The sequence below is a fragment of the Plectropomus leopardus genome, chromosome 19, assembly GCF_026936395.1.
Source record: "Plectropomus leopardus strain MGB_pleo_1.0 chromosome 19, ASM2693639v1, whole genome shotgun sequence".
NCBI classification, from domain to species: domain Eukaryota; kingdom Metazoa; phylum Chordata; class Actinopteri; order Perciformes; family Serranidae; genus Plectropomus; species Plectropomus leopardus.
Window position 1 is genome coordinate 11,691,733 of NC_142194.1, and position 15,965 is coordinate 11,707,697.

A 15,965-nucleotide genomic window follows, 5' to 3' on the forward strand; every position below is an offset into this window, starting at 1 on the left:
TCTCATACCACGACTGAAGGGTGCCACAGTGTGTCGGTATCTAACGCAGAGGGCCACTGACGAAGCATCTGTATTTAAAAGATTGGGAGCGAGATTGGGTTGTTCTTGTGGTGGCGCTTGATGAAAAATCATTAACATAATCCCAATCCATGATCCTGGAACATTTAAAGTGTGGACAAATATTTAATTCTGGTGACATTTAGAATGAAAGAAATAAAAAGTGACATTAGCATTTTAAGCTTTGTTGCAGTACCCCAAAAAATCCTAAAAGCCAAAATAATTTTTGCACACATTAAACAACATAAACATTTCTGCTGTTGAAGTTTTATTTCCCTGCAAACAGGTTACACTTGTTAAACTTGTTGCTCTGCATTTCTGTGTTTCAAAACATGATCCTCCAGACAAGTGATACAATAATCCAACATCATCCATCATATCATGTAGCACTATCTGCCCTTTATATATTGTATTTTTCAAGTGCAAAAAAAATCTGGAGAACTCATCTCATTAAATTGGCTTGTGTTTCTAAGTAACCTCTAGACAGCAAATATGCTAAAGAACCTGTAATATATGAAGAGACCAGAAAGCAAGGGATCCAATCAGTTCTCATAATAAGTAAACAATAATGGAGTCATTGTCACGGTAATGAAAATCAGGTATTTCTAAGTTCTCTCCATGTGCTGAAGTTAATTTTGAAGATTATCCTGAGCTTCTGTGTGGACTTCAAGGACCTCTGCATCTCCAATCCTCTCTGCAATAGGAAACTCAAGTAGTTATGGAAAGCCAGTACTTTGCCAAAGGTTTGTCTGCTCTATTTCGGGTAAAAAATGGATGAAATGTGAAAAGCTTACAGAAGTGTGTGAAAGTCCACTGTTACCTCTTAAACCTGTTGTGAAAACTGTTCTCTGGCAGACAGTTTAAAGTAAAGATGATCTGATTCTTACTGAAAGTCTATCTCCACTGCCGGCAATCCGTGTAAAGCACAATTTTACACAGGATTACAGAAAAGTACGGAGCACTGAGACCATGTAAAATCACTGCTATGATATCTTCTCTGCTTTAAAAAACATAATACAACCATTGTGGAAAAATAACAATGCAAAGACATTATCATGGAGGACAAACCAAGACAATTTCAGTGGAGGAGGAAAACGCAACAAGAGAGGACTCAAATAATTAGTGCTGTGCCATGATAACACATGGAACGCTACCGAGCCAGCGGATGCAAAAGTAATTGCTATAAGCTCGCCTTCCTTACAGCTTCCATAGCAACCTGCTCACTTTTAGCAATTTTAATGGTTATAGCAACTCTAGTCACGTAATCTCCTTGGTGTGTGTTTATTTGATTATTTTATCGTTATTGCCCGATGTTTTTTTTATCCAGGTGTATGGTACTTTTAACTTATCTTGCATTCATTAGAATTATTTTATTCTTGTGTAACTGCTTCAGTTTCATTATTATCGTTATTTTATTTAACTTAACCTTGTGCAATAACATTGCCATTATTTTTACTCTGTCCTTCTTGTTATTATCTTTTATTTATTTTATCCTTGTGCAGTTGCAATGGGTTTTTTTTGGTGCAATATTATATTGCAGAGGCTGATGCATTATTATAGGGCTGGTGCATTACATTGTTGATAATTTATTTAAGAAGGGATGATTCACATTAATCCACATTTTAACAAATGTAAATACACTTGAGTTTCCTGGGGAGCCAGTTTTCATCCATAGTCCCTTGCATGATGGTAATTGGCATCTTGAGTAGAGGAAGAGTTGTAGGTGGTATTTGCTTTATCTGTTGTTTTAGTTGGGCCAAGACACTGATGAATATCCACTGAACAGAATATACAGTGTATCTCATTTGTTTGCTTATGCAGATGTACCCTGTAAGAAATTGCTTCAACATTGCTATGGATTGTATTTTAGTGTTTGTTGTATCCCCATATCCCCAGATATGGCCTTTTAGCTTGTTATTGCACATTTGTGTAGTACTGTAGCCTACATTCTGCATCATAGTAGGGAAAGAGCTGTCACTAAATTTACAAACACAAATTAAGTGGAATGAGAAGGCTTATAGAAGTAAACCTGCATTATGTATCCAGCAAGAAGGAGGGAAAGCAGCCAGAATTGCTCTGATACAGTAATAAACAACAAAATAAAAGACACTGAAAATGAAAAAAGTAGTTCATTTAGTTACCTGGTTTGTCAACGCTGAGAGCTCGGTTCCCTTCGTGTGAGCTGTGGAAATATAGAAAAGAATGTTAAAAAGCTTAAAAAGGTTGCAAACGGAAGCATGAGGTTGAAATTCCAGATGTCATCTTGACCTCGTCCTCTGTTGTTTCCTCCAGGGATGGTTAAATGGTGCACCATACACAGATGGAGATGCACCAGGATGAAGAGTCTGAAGCTGCTGGATGTTCTGCTGATGATGGGCCGAGAGGTCGACTCCATCTAGAGCTTGTTTGATCATCCCCATCACCAGGTCTTTCTCTAAAGGTACACCATGTCACACAATACCAGGAGAACAGTACAGAGATTATTTTAATCAGCAGAGTAATTATATGCTTTCAGTGGTAATTTAATTAGCTGTATCAACTGACAAATATAAATTTAATAAAGTTAATAATGGGCAAAGATAGGGATCATTTTTTTAATTATATATTTTTACTTATTCTTTAACAGAATGATTTGAATGAAAATTTCATCTATTTAAGCAATATCACACGAGAGGGAGTGATGTTGTGCTTGTATATCATCACGGCTGTGATTCGGTCGTAGGCCAAAGATTATCACAGCTGTGATGATACACAGCACAACACACGACCTCGAGTGTGATATTACTTTTATTCAGCAGTTCTACAAGCGTATTTTATTTGTTAATAGTAACAAGCGACAATGGATTATAATTTGTTTGTTTATTTAATTTTTTTTTTTTTTGGCTCTGCTGACACAAATAGTTCCGCAACTGCTGGAAGCGGCTGCTGTTGCCTAGCAACACATAAACATTTTCTTGCATGCTGCTTGCTAATCTGTGTTAACTCGGTCTTCATGTTCTGCACAGAGCAGCTGCTAAGTATCATGAACATTTATCTCTGTGTTTTCAGTGAAATCCGAGTCTGTTAACAGACACTTGGTGTGATTCAGATGAGTTAGTTTGATCAGACAGTTCGTCTCTGCAGCGTGTGTCCACTCACTGCCGTGAGTCTGTCTATCAGACAGCATGTGTGTGTGTCGGTGTCTCTCAGGCTGTGGACGGTGTCAGACGAGTGTGTCCCTGTCTCACTGCACATCCTTGTAACATCTGTAACAGCTGGTTTACCCCCAGTGAACGGCGGTTTACCAAAACCTGTCTGTCACAGCTGCCCCCGCCTGGGCTTCCTTATAACTTTTAGTAACTCCAATGCTACGTGAACAGCGGCAACTAGCTGTTTGAATCTGTGCTTACACGATGCTATAACAGTCCCAGTGATGTTGTACTCCTATATCAGCACTCCTGTATTTGCTTTTAAACTAATCACCATGGTTGACTCCATCTCCATTTTAATTTGGGTTTTTCTGATGGAAAGGCCCACTTAGCTGTATGCAAAAAGTAGTGACATATAAAACTGCTGTGAGTAATAATAATAACTTGACAGGCACAGACGCTAAGCAATGTACTGCCATGGGCAGTGGAAACAGCAAAATGTATTTTTGCCACCTAATCAATTCAATATCAGTTTTTGTGTACACTATAATGTATTTTCAACCTGTTACCTTGGCATCAAAGAGCAGTTTCTGATGGGGATTTTAAGTCATTATATCGTTATCTTCAAAGCCACCAGACTCCTTTGAGAATTTGTTTTAATTTTGTGTTAAAGCCTTTGTGCACTGTGTTTGTTCTTGTCGTCCAAACTTTTTTGCACATCTAAAAATAAAAGTATGACCTCATGTTTGCACACTGAATCCAAAACTTTCAGATTAAGTTCAATTTTCTATTTTTCACATTTGTCAAAAACATTTACAGAGTTTGACCAAGAAACAGTGAAGAAAGGGAAAGAAACTCAGCTAGCTAACTTTTAACAGCTGACAGACAGGTAATATTTGTGGGAAAGATGATGAAGAGAAGGATGAGGACAGCACACAGTCAGAGACAGAGACAGTGTGGAGACGGAGAGGAGGACAGCTCAGTCTCTTCATGCAGCTGCAGTGCCAACTCAAGACACGAGGAGAGAGGCGACAGCCAGATAGGTACCTTCTGAGTCACGAGAATCAAGGGAGCAAATCTACATTAAAATGCAATGTACTCAGAGTGGAAGGTTTCTGTGAGGTTTTTTTTTCTTTTTTTTTTTGGACGACAGATTAAAAACCAAGCCAAATGGCTTAACTTCTGTGCCAGTTAGAAGGTAAGAGGCAATATTACTATTTGGAAGCTCAAAAAAGGCTCATATCAGTCATGAACAAGTGGATTAGGGGGGGCTAGGGGGTCTATATGTAGCAACTTAATCATGCAGAAACCTATGTCAGGTCACTCAGGCTTTGGAGAATAACACTGTTACACTATAATGTACATACTTCAACCAAAATTTGAATGTTAAAATTTGGTCTAGGGCTGGTATCCACATTCGATGCATGAAGAAAAACTCAATATCTATTTACAGTGAAGAAGAATTTTACCTCTTTGGCCTGCAAGCAAAAGCCACTGCTGGACTGTAGACAGGGAATCTGTCTGCAGGATCTGACAAAGCAGCTCAAACACCTGTCAAGAGATCAGTATGACGATCACAACATGAGGCTGCAAACAATATCAATTTATGTTCGAGTAACTTATGAATTTCTCAAGATGCCTGTTGACAGAGCTGTGCTGGGGGCTATTTGCAACACCCCCGGACATAAGCTGACTGCTCTAAAGAATTATCTTTATTGTTGGAAATATCCTTTTGAACATCTGCTACAGTGAAATATATCATGTCTGTGACCCATTTCAGCACCAAACTCCACCTTAAGAGGTGAGCATCAGTGGCAGAGTATTTTACCATGAGTTCTTGATCATGAAAAGGCTGAGGATGCATCAGGCGCTGGGATTGGGATCTGCGTTGGTAAGCGTTGGAGGATGGAGGGATGATTCTCCCAGTTTCAGCTGAATATTGGGTCTTTCGGCGGACAAATTCTTCCTCGGGTTGAACCTGAAATACATTGACAAAATCATCCTCTTGATTACAAAAACTTGAAATTATATCCTAGTATAACTTTTTCTAATTGGTTATTAGAAATGAACAAGACGAGGCAAAACCTAAAACTTTTGATTGATTGCGCTGGTATCTGGAAAAAAAGTTCTATCTCTGCGACTCAATGCAAAAAAAAAATCTCTCTTTTCCCCTTTAATTGGTAAATAAACAATATGCCCAAAAAGAATGAGTGCAATAATAAACAAAATCACTGTGACATCACCCACTGGTTTGTGGACCCCTGTTTTAAAGCCTGAAGTTTAGGATTTTTTGCTGCCGTCATCTTGAATTTCTGGAGCCAGAAGTGACCAGTGGAGACCATATTTGGACGAAATTTATCCAGTGAGTTGCATTTATTTAAAATTTAATTTTGCGCTATCTCTGCTGCTGATGATATGCAATCTCCCCTGTTTAATGATTGAAATTTTAATGCAGTAAGGTCTGTCTTAACAGTTAGGGTGAGTTGTATAGTGCCCAGTTTTGGGGAGACTACACTAAAACTGTAGTTCACCTGAGTACTGGCTACTGAGCAATTTTAAGTAGTTAATTTTCATCTTAAATTATTAAAAGTAAAAGTAAAATAATGTAAAACTATTTTCAAAAAGAAGTTCAGCTACATCATAGGAAATGATCACAATCTGAGTTTGGGATATGTTATTGGTACAAGGAGGTAAAACTGAACTGGTTGATCCTGCTGTCCAGCTAACAGATACTAAGTTGTTGTTGGGGTTGGATCAGGACAGTGCTAAACTGTACGGGAAATTCATAGTATTTGATCGGAGATGTCTTGGTTGCAAAGTGAGTTCATTTTAGTCAAATAGCAGGTGATTGTCATTAAATGACAACTGTGGCTAATTAGCTAGGTATTGTGCCCCAGTGTTTTTCAAAAAGCCATGAAAATACTTTAAATATGCATGTAGTTAACTACTGAAAAGCTACTGAAATTTAAATGTAGTTAAGCTGTAACCCAACTACTGCAACCTTTAGTTAAACTAGTTTTTAAACTACGTGTAACTGAAGAGTTATTCCACTGCTGGAACGATGATCTTTACATAAAACTGGGCTGTCTGTGCAGTGGAAAGAGAAATAATTTTAATAGGTGCTACATGACCAGAGAAAACAAAGAAAATGACAGTGGCATTTACTCAAGAGATAGAAAACCTGCAACTAGCAGAATGTCATACGCCACAATAGACAAAAAAAACTCCAAAATTATTTATTTGGTGAGTGAAGTAATGCAAGTTCTTCTGTTTTGACACAGGAAACAATATGGCAACCAGCGGGTAACAACCATCTTGTATGGCAGTTAAATGGTAAGCAGAAATATTTTTCTAAAAACATTTTGGGTGAGAAAAAGGCAACGCGGTAACAGAATCTTGGTTTATATTTTATCAGCACTGCTTAGTTTTACAGTTTGTTCTCAGTATTTTCAGCCTCTGTTTTTACACTACTGGAAACAGTATGGTGCCCACTTTCTGTTTTCAAATTCTCATATTAAAGCTGAACAGTGCACTAAAATATGTTTCTGAAAACATTTAAGGTGAGAAAAATGCAATATGGAGCTCAGATCAGAGTTTGGTGTGAGTTTAGTGTGACATAAATCACGTCATTTGGCCGTCATCTCGATGCACTGGTTAGGTCGAGGGAAGTTTGCCACAGTGATAGAAAATTGGTGAAGTATCCCGTTAATGTGACTGTAATTTGCTGATATCAAACTTGGAGATTAGAGAACACAATTTATATGTTTGCTGTTCCTGCAATTCTCATGCAGTTTTTTCTCTTTTCATGACCAGAATGATAGTTGTAAACACTGACTCCTACTTTGATATAAGAGAGACAGGGGCCTTGTGTGATTTGTGGAGCCTGTAACTTTCGTTGTGAGGCCACTAAGGCCACTAAGGTCACTTAACTCTGTGTGTGAGACATTTCAAGTCCTTTATGCTATATACTAGAAGTTGTTGCTTGCGTGTTTTCATGTGTGAGTTCCTTCAACTGTAATTTTATTACTCGTATTAGCACTGACCTGCTTTTGAGTCTGGGAGAAACAGCATTTCAATCCCCTCTGTGTCCTGTACATATGGCAGGATTGAAAGTAAAGTTGACTTTGACTCTTAGGGGCCTTGTGCTCACCCCTGGATATACTTTAGATAACAGCAATACACGTACCTCTTGTTTGTCCTTTTGTGCTTGAGAAGAGAAACTGATTTTTGCAGCAAGGTCTTTAAGTTCATCCCTCCAAGCCTCTGAAAATTGTGCTGTGACAAATAAGAAAAATGACTCACTTGTTATTCTGAACCTACAAAGTAATGAGAAAATTTAGGCACCATGTGTGACTGTGAACATACCTGATTTGTTTTTATTACTGCTGACTCCATGTAGACTCTGAGTGAGCGGAAAAGCAAAAGATGCATGACTCGCTTTCTTCAGCACGTGGCTCTTTAGAAGCGGATGAGGAAATAATGATGAGGTGACAAACCAATCATCTCTGACCATGCAAACAGGCCTGCCATTGAGTCCTGTGGGAAAGAGACACAGCATTCATAATACACACAAACACACACACACACACACACATCAGAGAAAATGCCCTGAAGAAATGAAGCCAGAAAACCAGTGCTGAATTGAAAATTGACAGCTTCATAAGAACCTCAGAAAAGAAACTTACTTCTCTTGCCAATAACGGTGGTATCTCTTTTATTTACCGTATTATGCCAGATGACCATACAGCTGCTTATATTCAGCCTAGGTAACTTGGGAAATATAACTCCGGCAGATACTCTTTTGCAGCAATGTCCGAATAAGACTTTGTCAGTGCCTTTTATTTATAGATGTTTAGATGTAATTAGCTCACACAAATAGATGGTCTAGGATCCAAAAAAGTGGAAGTGGAGGTGGTTGGATTGAAAAGCATCTGATAACAGCAGAGAGAAAATACCACCTGTGGGAAGTGGACAGGCTATAAACATCAGCCCTAATATATACTTTTCATGTTTCCACCTTATCTCCTCAGAGAATTATTTGTATGGCCGTGCACTGGGAGTTTTGTTTATAGCATTATTTCTCTATTTAGCTGCTAAATGCTCCTTTTTTTCTTCACCAGCTGGTTACTAACTTTGTCTGTCCGCCATGTGGCGCTGTAGGTTGTGTAAATCATAAATCATAAATCATAAATCACATTTGACAAGAACCAAATTGTATTTTAATGCAGCTATGTGTGTGTGTGTCGCTATAATGTGTTGCACTTCACACAGGGCACTATGCACATGAGTACGCTCTATGCTGTGAGAATGTGAAGCAATGACTATCCATATTACTTTAAAAGTTCAATTTATAGCCTGGGCTATTATTTACTTAAACCACTGAACTTAGCAGGTTTATATTTGGGACAGGTGTCTGTTTTGGCTTTCACACAAAACTGTTGCTCAGCAAAGATGGAAAATACAATCAGATTGTTTATTTTAAACCTCTTTTTTGCATCTTATTTGCATCTTGTTTAGTATGATGGTATTACTGTCTTTTTTTTTTGGTGCTTGTGGTTTTGGTATGAACTGTATTATTTGATTGTAGAGCCTCTTACCAAGCTAACAATGTGTATAGCACGTCCTTATTGACAAAAGTTTAAACATTTATATTTGAGTGCACAGTCTAAGCAGCTAACTATCATTACCTCCAGCAGGTAAAACTTACATAAAAATGAATTGCATGCTAACTGGGCCTCTTATTGAGAAAGGTGCATATTTGTCAAAATGTGTAGCTACATTTGGCTAGTGAAGGGACTGGGTAATTAATTGGGACAAGGCTTGTATTTAAAGTTTTACAGTATATATTCAAAAAGCACACCTAATAAATGGCCCAGCTCTAAAAATAGTAAATCAAAATGTGGCGGCAGATGTAGCAGGTAGCCAAAAATAACTGTTTGTGGAGGCAGGCTGATCAAAATACAAAAGTGAACACATGTTCAGATGTCCCATGCATGATAGATAGTTGGTGCTGTAACACCTGCCGTGACCTGACAAAGATCCAAGTAGGACAAAACTATTGTGGATTTAGGTGTGGAGGCGTTACTGTTTCTTAACTGATGCCGTTTTCTGACTCTCGCCCCTACTTAATGTGCGTTATATTAATCTACTTTCAACTTATTAAAATAAGTTGACAACCATTAGTTGGATTGCTGTGAATTTTTTAAACAAAAAGATAAATTGTACCAACTTTTGATCTGCTGAACGGATTTGAGGAGCTAAAGACGTGCAGATTCAGGTTAAATTTCTCTCAGCACATAAACATGACTCCCCGGCTTGGTACCACTTTAATTACAATTGCCTCTAAATATGTCAAAAAATGCCATGATATGCATTCCTTTGACCACACAATATAGCAGTTATACATATAATGTCTATTAGTGTAATTGACAAATATGAATTGCAGCATCCAGTAGTGCAGTCATACCAAACTGAAAGCTCAAACTGAGTATTGAAATTTATACACAGCCCCAGTAAAATGCCATCTTTTCTTCTTTCTTCAGGGTACTGCTCATTTATTAGAGTACTCATCGAAATCACAGGTTCAAAACAGCCATTGACATCTGTACTGCATAGATGATTAAGAAACTAGCTTGCACTGTAATTGATAGAGGCAAATCGTAAGGCATGGTTCAATCTGAAAATCCACCTTTGAAATCAATTTCCTAACACACATGAATGTTCTCTGCTGCATGCTCACCTTGAATGTGTTTCACTCTGTGTGGATGAGGGTTGTGTCGAGAGAAGAATGAGTGATGACTCAAGGCACCAAAGCGTGCACTGCTTTTCGTTGACATCTTGGTAAATTCAGGGGTGAATGCAACCTGATTAGTTTGACTGCGGCTCCTCTCTCCTGTTGTCCCACGGGGGTCTGGACTCACCGACATGTCTCCGAATCACAGCTGGAGGTTTTTTTTTTTTAAAGGAATAACGAGGTATCAGATTTGTGAAGTGAGATGATAAAAAGGCTCTTTTGATTTGAAAGTTTTGACCACACATGCTAACAAGAAACTTGAACACTAAAACCTAACAAGGTGCAAGACAGCCAGCACTTCATTTCAAGAGACAAAATTTAACTTAAAACTTGTTCATGCAATATAGATTTTGCTCTCTAAAAGAAGTAGAAGAAGAAGTATTAAACACATTTAAAACCACTTTACCTCTGAAAACATCCTCCAGCTCAAAACCTTCCTGCGCTGTGTTTGTCTTTGTTGCTAAGAAACCTTCAAAGGGACAAGAAACAATGGGATCTGTGCACAATGAGTGACTGACATTCCAGTTCATTTAGACAGCCTTTTGTTTATGCACAGCAGCTAGAATGCAACCATTTTATGGCATTTAATTAAAATTAATTAAGATTAATGCAAAAAGCCATTTAATTAAAAAACATACAAAATGAAATCAACAGTAAATATGATTGTTGAAAAATCTGAAGTGAAGTTGATGAAGGTTAACATGAACATTCGTGAGAGAGGCATCGTACACCTCACCAGTATAAGTTTAGCAGTTTGTGACAGCATAACAGTATGGCATGAGTGTGAACATTTTTTTTTTAAATGCACTGTAATTGGATGATTAACTTAGGGGATTCTGCTATGTCTGGCTTGTATCATTGATAGTTCTCAATAAAAAGTCAGTATTTTCAGACATTTGTTAGCAGTGTTGGAAAGTAACATATAATGAAACTTGACTGATGACAGACTGTAGCTGTTGTCATTGTAAAATATGAATATGGCTACAGGTCTAGCCCTACTTGACAAAAGCATGTGTTGAAGACAGTGTGAACTTCTGTCTGTCTCATTTTTGATGATTTCACTGCAACAGTCTGCAAAAAACAAACAAACAAAAAAAAAACATAAAGAAAGTGGGTCATATCTTTATAATGTCCAATCATCACCAAAATGACCCAGTAGATGGAGAAGTCGTCATTGTACCCATGTGCATTTTTCTCTGTGTGTTTTACTAGGTCAAGTCATTTTTTTGTCAAGTCATTTTTATTCATATATGTCACTATAACAAATAACAAATTTGCCTCAAGGGGCTTTACAATCTTTGGTTTCCCTGAATTGCCTCTTACAACAACAAGGAAGTGGGTTCCAGTGTCCCGTAGTCCAATATTACGGGGAATTACCTTTATTAAGAGGTTTATACAGGTCATGATTGACATCTACTGCCAATGTTCAGTGCCAGTGCACGAGGAAGTAAGCCTCTAATTTAGGGACAGAGATGTGGAAGGTGATTGATGGGCTTGTAGCACCCAACTTTGATGCAGTAGTCTTTTTTTTAACATTTGTGATGGGCATAAATTAAACAAACAAATACTTTTGAATGACATCTCAATGTACCTGGTTAGTTTTTCGAACAAGTGATTACTCATGAATCTAATGTGTCGAGATACAGCTTAGCAACAGCACTAAATGAACCAGCAAGGACAGATTAGATTGGACTCTTTGAAATGGGTCACAACCTCTGACAGCCAAGGTCAGTGGTGCATTCACGTGCTCCTTGAATGGATGTTCACCTGACTTCATGGGCTATTCTTCTGACTTCATGGATTCTACAGATGTTTAAAAATGAATGTTTAAACAACACGGTGATATTGAAAACGAAGGATAAGGATAGGTTATAGAATTACGGACTCTATGAAGTTTTGGCCTCTTCTGCTTCGAGCCCCTCAGCGAACGACAGACAGTTGGTCGTTGACATTACTGTAATGTCAATGGCCTGCCTACATACAGTGGGAAGCTGAATCAATGCATTTAAATAAATATTTTTTCTTTACTAAAGTAAACTAATATATGATGACTACTAATGCATTGACAGGTAGTTTTATGGTGTGGTTACCTATAGTCATTGGACATGCATGAACAACTCCAGAGGTTTGATGCATTTACATGTATCAACTCAAAAGAATCAGTATGCTAAACACTATGTTACAAGCAGCAACCCCCATATTGAAAAAAAAAAACTTCTGCTGGCACTTGGGGGGAAAAAAGCGCCATCTGGATGCTTTTTCATGTATTGTGGCACATTCAAAGTACAATAAAGTTCCTGCTGTGAATTAATTTATTGAACTATTTTTATTGGGGATTACAAAATGGTTGGATGGCCCATCGGCACCCTATCCCAGGCCACATTTTGTCTGTGGGCTGTAAGTTAAGTTTCACTTTTTCCAGTAAGTTCATTTTGTTTTAATTGTTCTAAGCCAGTTTTTAATAACAGAAATTTGCATTAGCATTATCACTGTTAACCACTGCTGTAAATAAACCATGCTAACCAAGCTAGCAGCTAGTGTTAGGTTTTTCTCCACTCTTTCATCCTAATGTGGTTACTACTGGCTCCACAAGTCCGAAATGACAACAGCAAAAATGCCGAACTTGAGGCTTCCACAAACCACTGACTGAAGTTTCCTTATACTGTCTTTGGTCTTGCAGAATTGTCGGTTTGTTATGCTCAAGCTCCCTACTGGTAGATGAAAAAGAAGTGGCTATGGCGCTTTCTTATCTGCAGCTCTCCACAGTAGAGTTCACCATTGTTAAGACTCAGAGCACTTAGGGACCTGGACACTTTTCAACATTGAACATAACTTTTTTTCCCCCTTCAGACTATTCAGGGCTTTAGACTATTCTTAAGCAAAATCAGAAAGTTTGGTTGGCTTGAGCAAACAGTCTTTGCATGGCCTCTTTTACAACACTTATTTACATTTGAAAGAATGATCAAGAGGCCTTTTGAATATCCAGTAGGTGTTGCTCATTGAGGGATGGTGCATTTTTTTTCCCTTTACTTGTTCCATGTCTTATCTGAATGTGAAAGCACAAAACTAAACCAAAATGTAATTTGTTAATCCTATCTTACGGGTCTGAGAGAGTCTGGACCAAATAATGGCCACTCGGTCAAACTGATATTCAAGGTTGTTAAAGTGTACCAAGGGAAACAGTTTTGTCTTCATAATTCGCAGAGCTTACTCGTGTATAGGTTGTTGTTTGCGTGATGCTGTGGGTCTCTGCCTGCCTGTGCTCCCTCAAATTTCACATACTTTTGTTGATCTGTCCCACCACCTGCAGCTTTATTCGAATAACAAAAGTCTTCATCTCCTGTTGAAATATTTAAACGCAACGTTTTCCTGGTAATTTGCTGATGTTTTCTCTCCTTACTCCCCACATTTTCTGTATGCTCTAGTGTCATTTCTGCGCCCTAGTAAGCAATTATTTTTTTGCCTGGATAAGGTACTAAGTGTTTTGCTAAGGTGTTGCCACAGCATCATGAGCCATATGGCTTTATTTTAGTGCGACTTTTTTGTTATTCAAATTTTTTACTTTCTGTTTTCATTTGCCTGTATTAAAAACACTTGCACCATATTTGGGGATTGACCCTGTTTTGGAGCCACCCTTAAGTGGCCCCTTCAGGAGCAGCAGTTTGTGGCACTTCAGCATTGGCTTAATTTCTTAGCCTCAAAGGTTGAAACTCTTGGACAGATCTTTGGACCCAAAACTAGACAGATGAAGTAAAAAAATTGAATTGCCTAACAGGAAAGTGTGTTAGCAAGGGAAATACAGTCAGACGAGAAAACCAATCCAATGGCTTGATACGGCAGGAAACGGGTAAATACAAAGTGTGAACACTGCGGCAACATGTACCATCTGTAATCTGTTATCTGACTAAAGAAGAGCTGGAAGGTGACTTGTCTGAGTTATGAGCAGGAGCAGGGAAACTGTGACGGCTAGTTGGCAGGCAATATAGCTTTGCAGATTAATGAGACAAAGCCGGAGTGAGAACAGACAGGAGGTGTCACCTTGAAGAAGAGGACAATTTTCACTTAATAATATGTTTATGCAGAAGCAGAAGAAATCAAAAGCATGAAATTGTCCCCAACAACATTGCTTGCTTTTAGATATTTTTTTTTCAGAAATTATATATATAATAATTATAATAGATATAACATGATTTCAGACAAAAAATGAGACAAGTACTTTGAAAGCTGAAAATGCAGTCACTCAAGGATTTGCAGTTTTCCATAACTGTGTGTCCTTCAAAAAGACACATAGTAGCACATTGAAAAGAACGGCAAAGAGTGTGTTTCAAGGCTAACTGATTCGTGCAGTTGAATTAAAGAACTGTTCTTCTTGTTCCATATATCACAGGAAGTTGAGCTGTAATAATAAAGCTTCCCTGTCACATATATGGATAGAGGCAACTGCCTTTCACAAATAATGTCAAAGCTTTTTACATCAGATAACTTTGCTGCCAGCATATATTCCTTTGCTGCACTCTTTGGACAGTGTTTTACTCTTATTCATTTTTTAATGGAATGTGGGCATTCTTGATGAATCTTGGATTTTGCCAAGTAAAATACTTTAGAAACATTTGACCTTCAGACACATCAAGAACTCCTACCTCACTCTGATTGCATGTTCGGATAAAATAGGACAGTCATGTTTGTTTGTTTTTATAGCCGTGGCTGGAGGCATTATGTTTTCATGCTGTCCGTCTATATTTACATCTGTATGCCTGTCATAGACACTAATTTTGGGTTCCTATCTTCAAACTGTGCTGATTGCATCGCTCTTATTTTCGGAGAGGGGCGGGGAAGATGTGTATGAAGCATCCATGTTTTCACGGACATGGATGTAAAGTGGAAGTGCAGGATGACTGGTGCACAGATGCATATAATCAGAAGGGAGCAATTCTAAGAAATTCTATGATAAATTGTGTTGTGAAAATATTTTGATTTTAATGAAAACAGTTATGCAATGCAATACACTACAACCATTTTGTTGTTATACCCTTATTAGTTTAGCTGCAGCACTGTTTTACCAAAAAAATCAACATGCCACACAACCAGTGTTTTTTTAAATTTTTTTTTTAATCGTTGCTCTGCAAATCCTGGTTGTGTCCTAGTTACATCACTTTATGTAAAGCACATTTGTAGTAACGATGCAGAAAAGTGTTTGGTGATTAGCTGCAAGTATTTAAAGAGGCCAAGATGTAAAACCTTGTTTTTTCCCATTTTACACAATGCCCCAAATAATCTGACTTAACCCTGTTTTTTTATTTTATTTTGTTTTGTTTGGGTTTTTTTTTTCATTTGCACTGCTTCTGTGGGTTAGAGAGGAAATCTTTTAGGTTTTATCACATAATTTTCAACTTTGCCTGATTTGGTTAACCAGAATTTGTGAGTAATTGTAGCTGTAAACTATATATAATGTTTGGATAAATCCAGAGGGCCACAAAATTATTAACTGGACAGGAAAGCAAGAAGATAAAATCAGCCCTTAATTTAGGTGTTGTTGCACCACAAAGACTAAAACATTAGCCATAAACAGAGGAGAAGTATACCTCTGCTGAAATTATATTTATATATTTTTTAATAGTTTTCCTTTTTTGTTTCTAAAGTAGTAAATAATTTGATAATACGTTACCTCATATGTCAATTATCGACTATGTAAAGTTTCCTTGGAGGAACCTTGTAATTTAGTACTAATTAAGGAGGTCAATGAGGTTTGAAGTTTATCTTTAGTTGTTGATATTGAAAGGTTAACATGAAACCCCCCCAAAAAAACCTTAATCTTAATGCCAGTAGACAAATTTCACATGTTTTTAAGTTTTAGCAAATTGTGGATTTATGCATGTTCCCATCCACTTCTATTATGCAAATAGGGGTTTGTAGTGTAAAGTGTAAAAACCTTTTTTTTGTGAGGGGATAATAGTATTTTTAAAAAGGTTTTGGGCATTTCCACTCAG

At 37.6% G+C, this 15,965-nt stretch overlaps 1 protein-coding gene across 1 annotated transcript; it reads right to left on the reverse strand.

Annotated features, from left to right (window-relative positions):
• Positions 1 to 322: 322 nt before the first annotated feature.
• Positions 323 to 10,470, reverse strand: tbata (thymus, brain and testes associated). The gene is made up of 8 exons (XM_088070057.1): positions 10,385 to 10,470; positions 9,925 to 10,126; positions 7,551 to 7,721; positions 7,372 to 7,460; positions 5,014 to 5,163; positions 4,655 to 4,736; positions 2,199 to 2,491; positions 323 to 751 (listed from the first exon to the last, which is right to left on the reverse strand). Exons 2-7 carry the CDS (start codon positions 10,109 to 10,111, stop codon positions 2,316 to 2,318), a joined length of 855 nt encoding a protein of 284 aa, XP_087926183.1. The 5' UTR covers positions 10,112 to 10,126; positions 10,385 to 10,470; the 3' UTR covers positions 323 to 751; positions 2,199 to 2,315.
• Between the last annotated feature and the right edge of the window lie 5,495 nt (positions 10,471 to 15,965).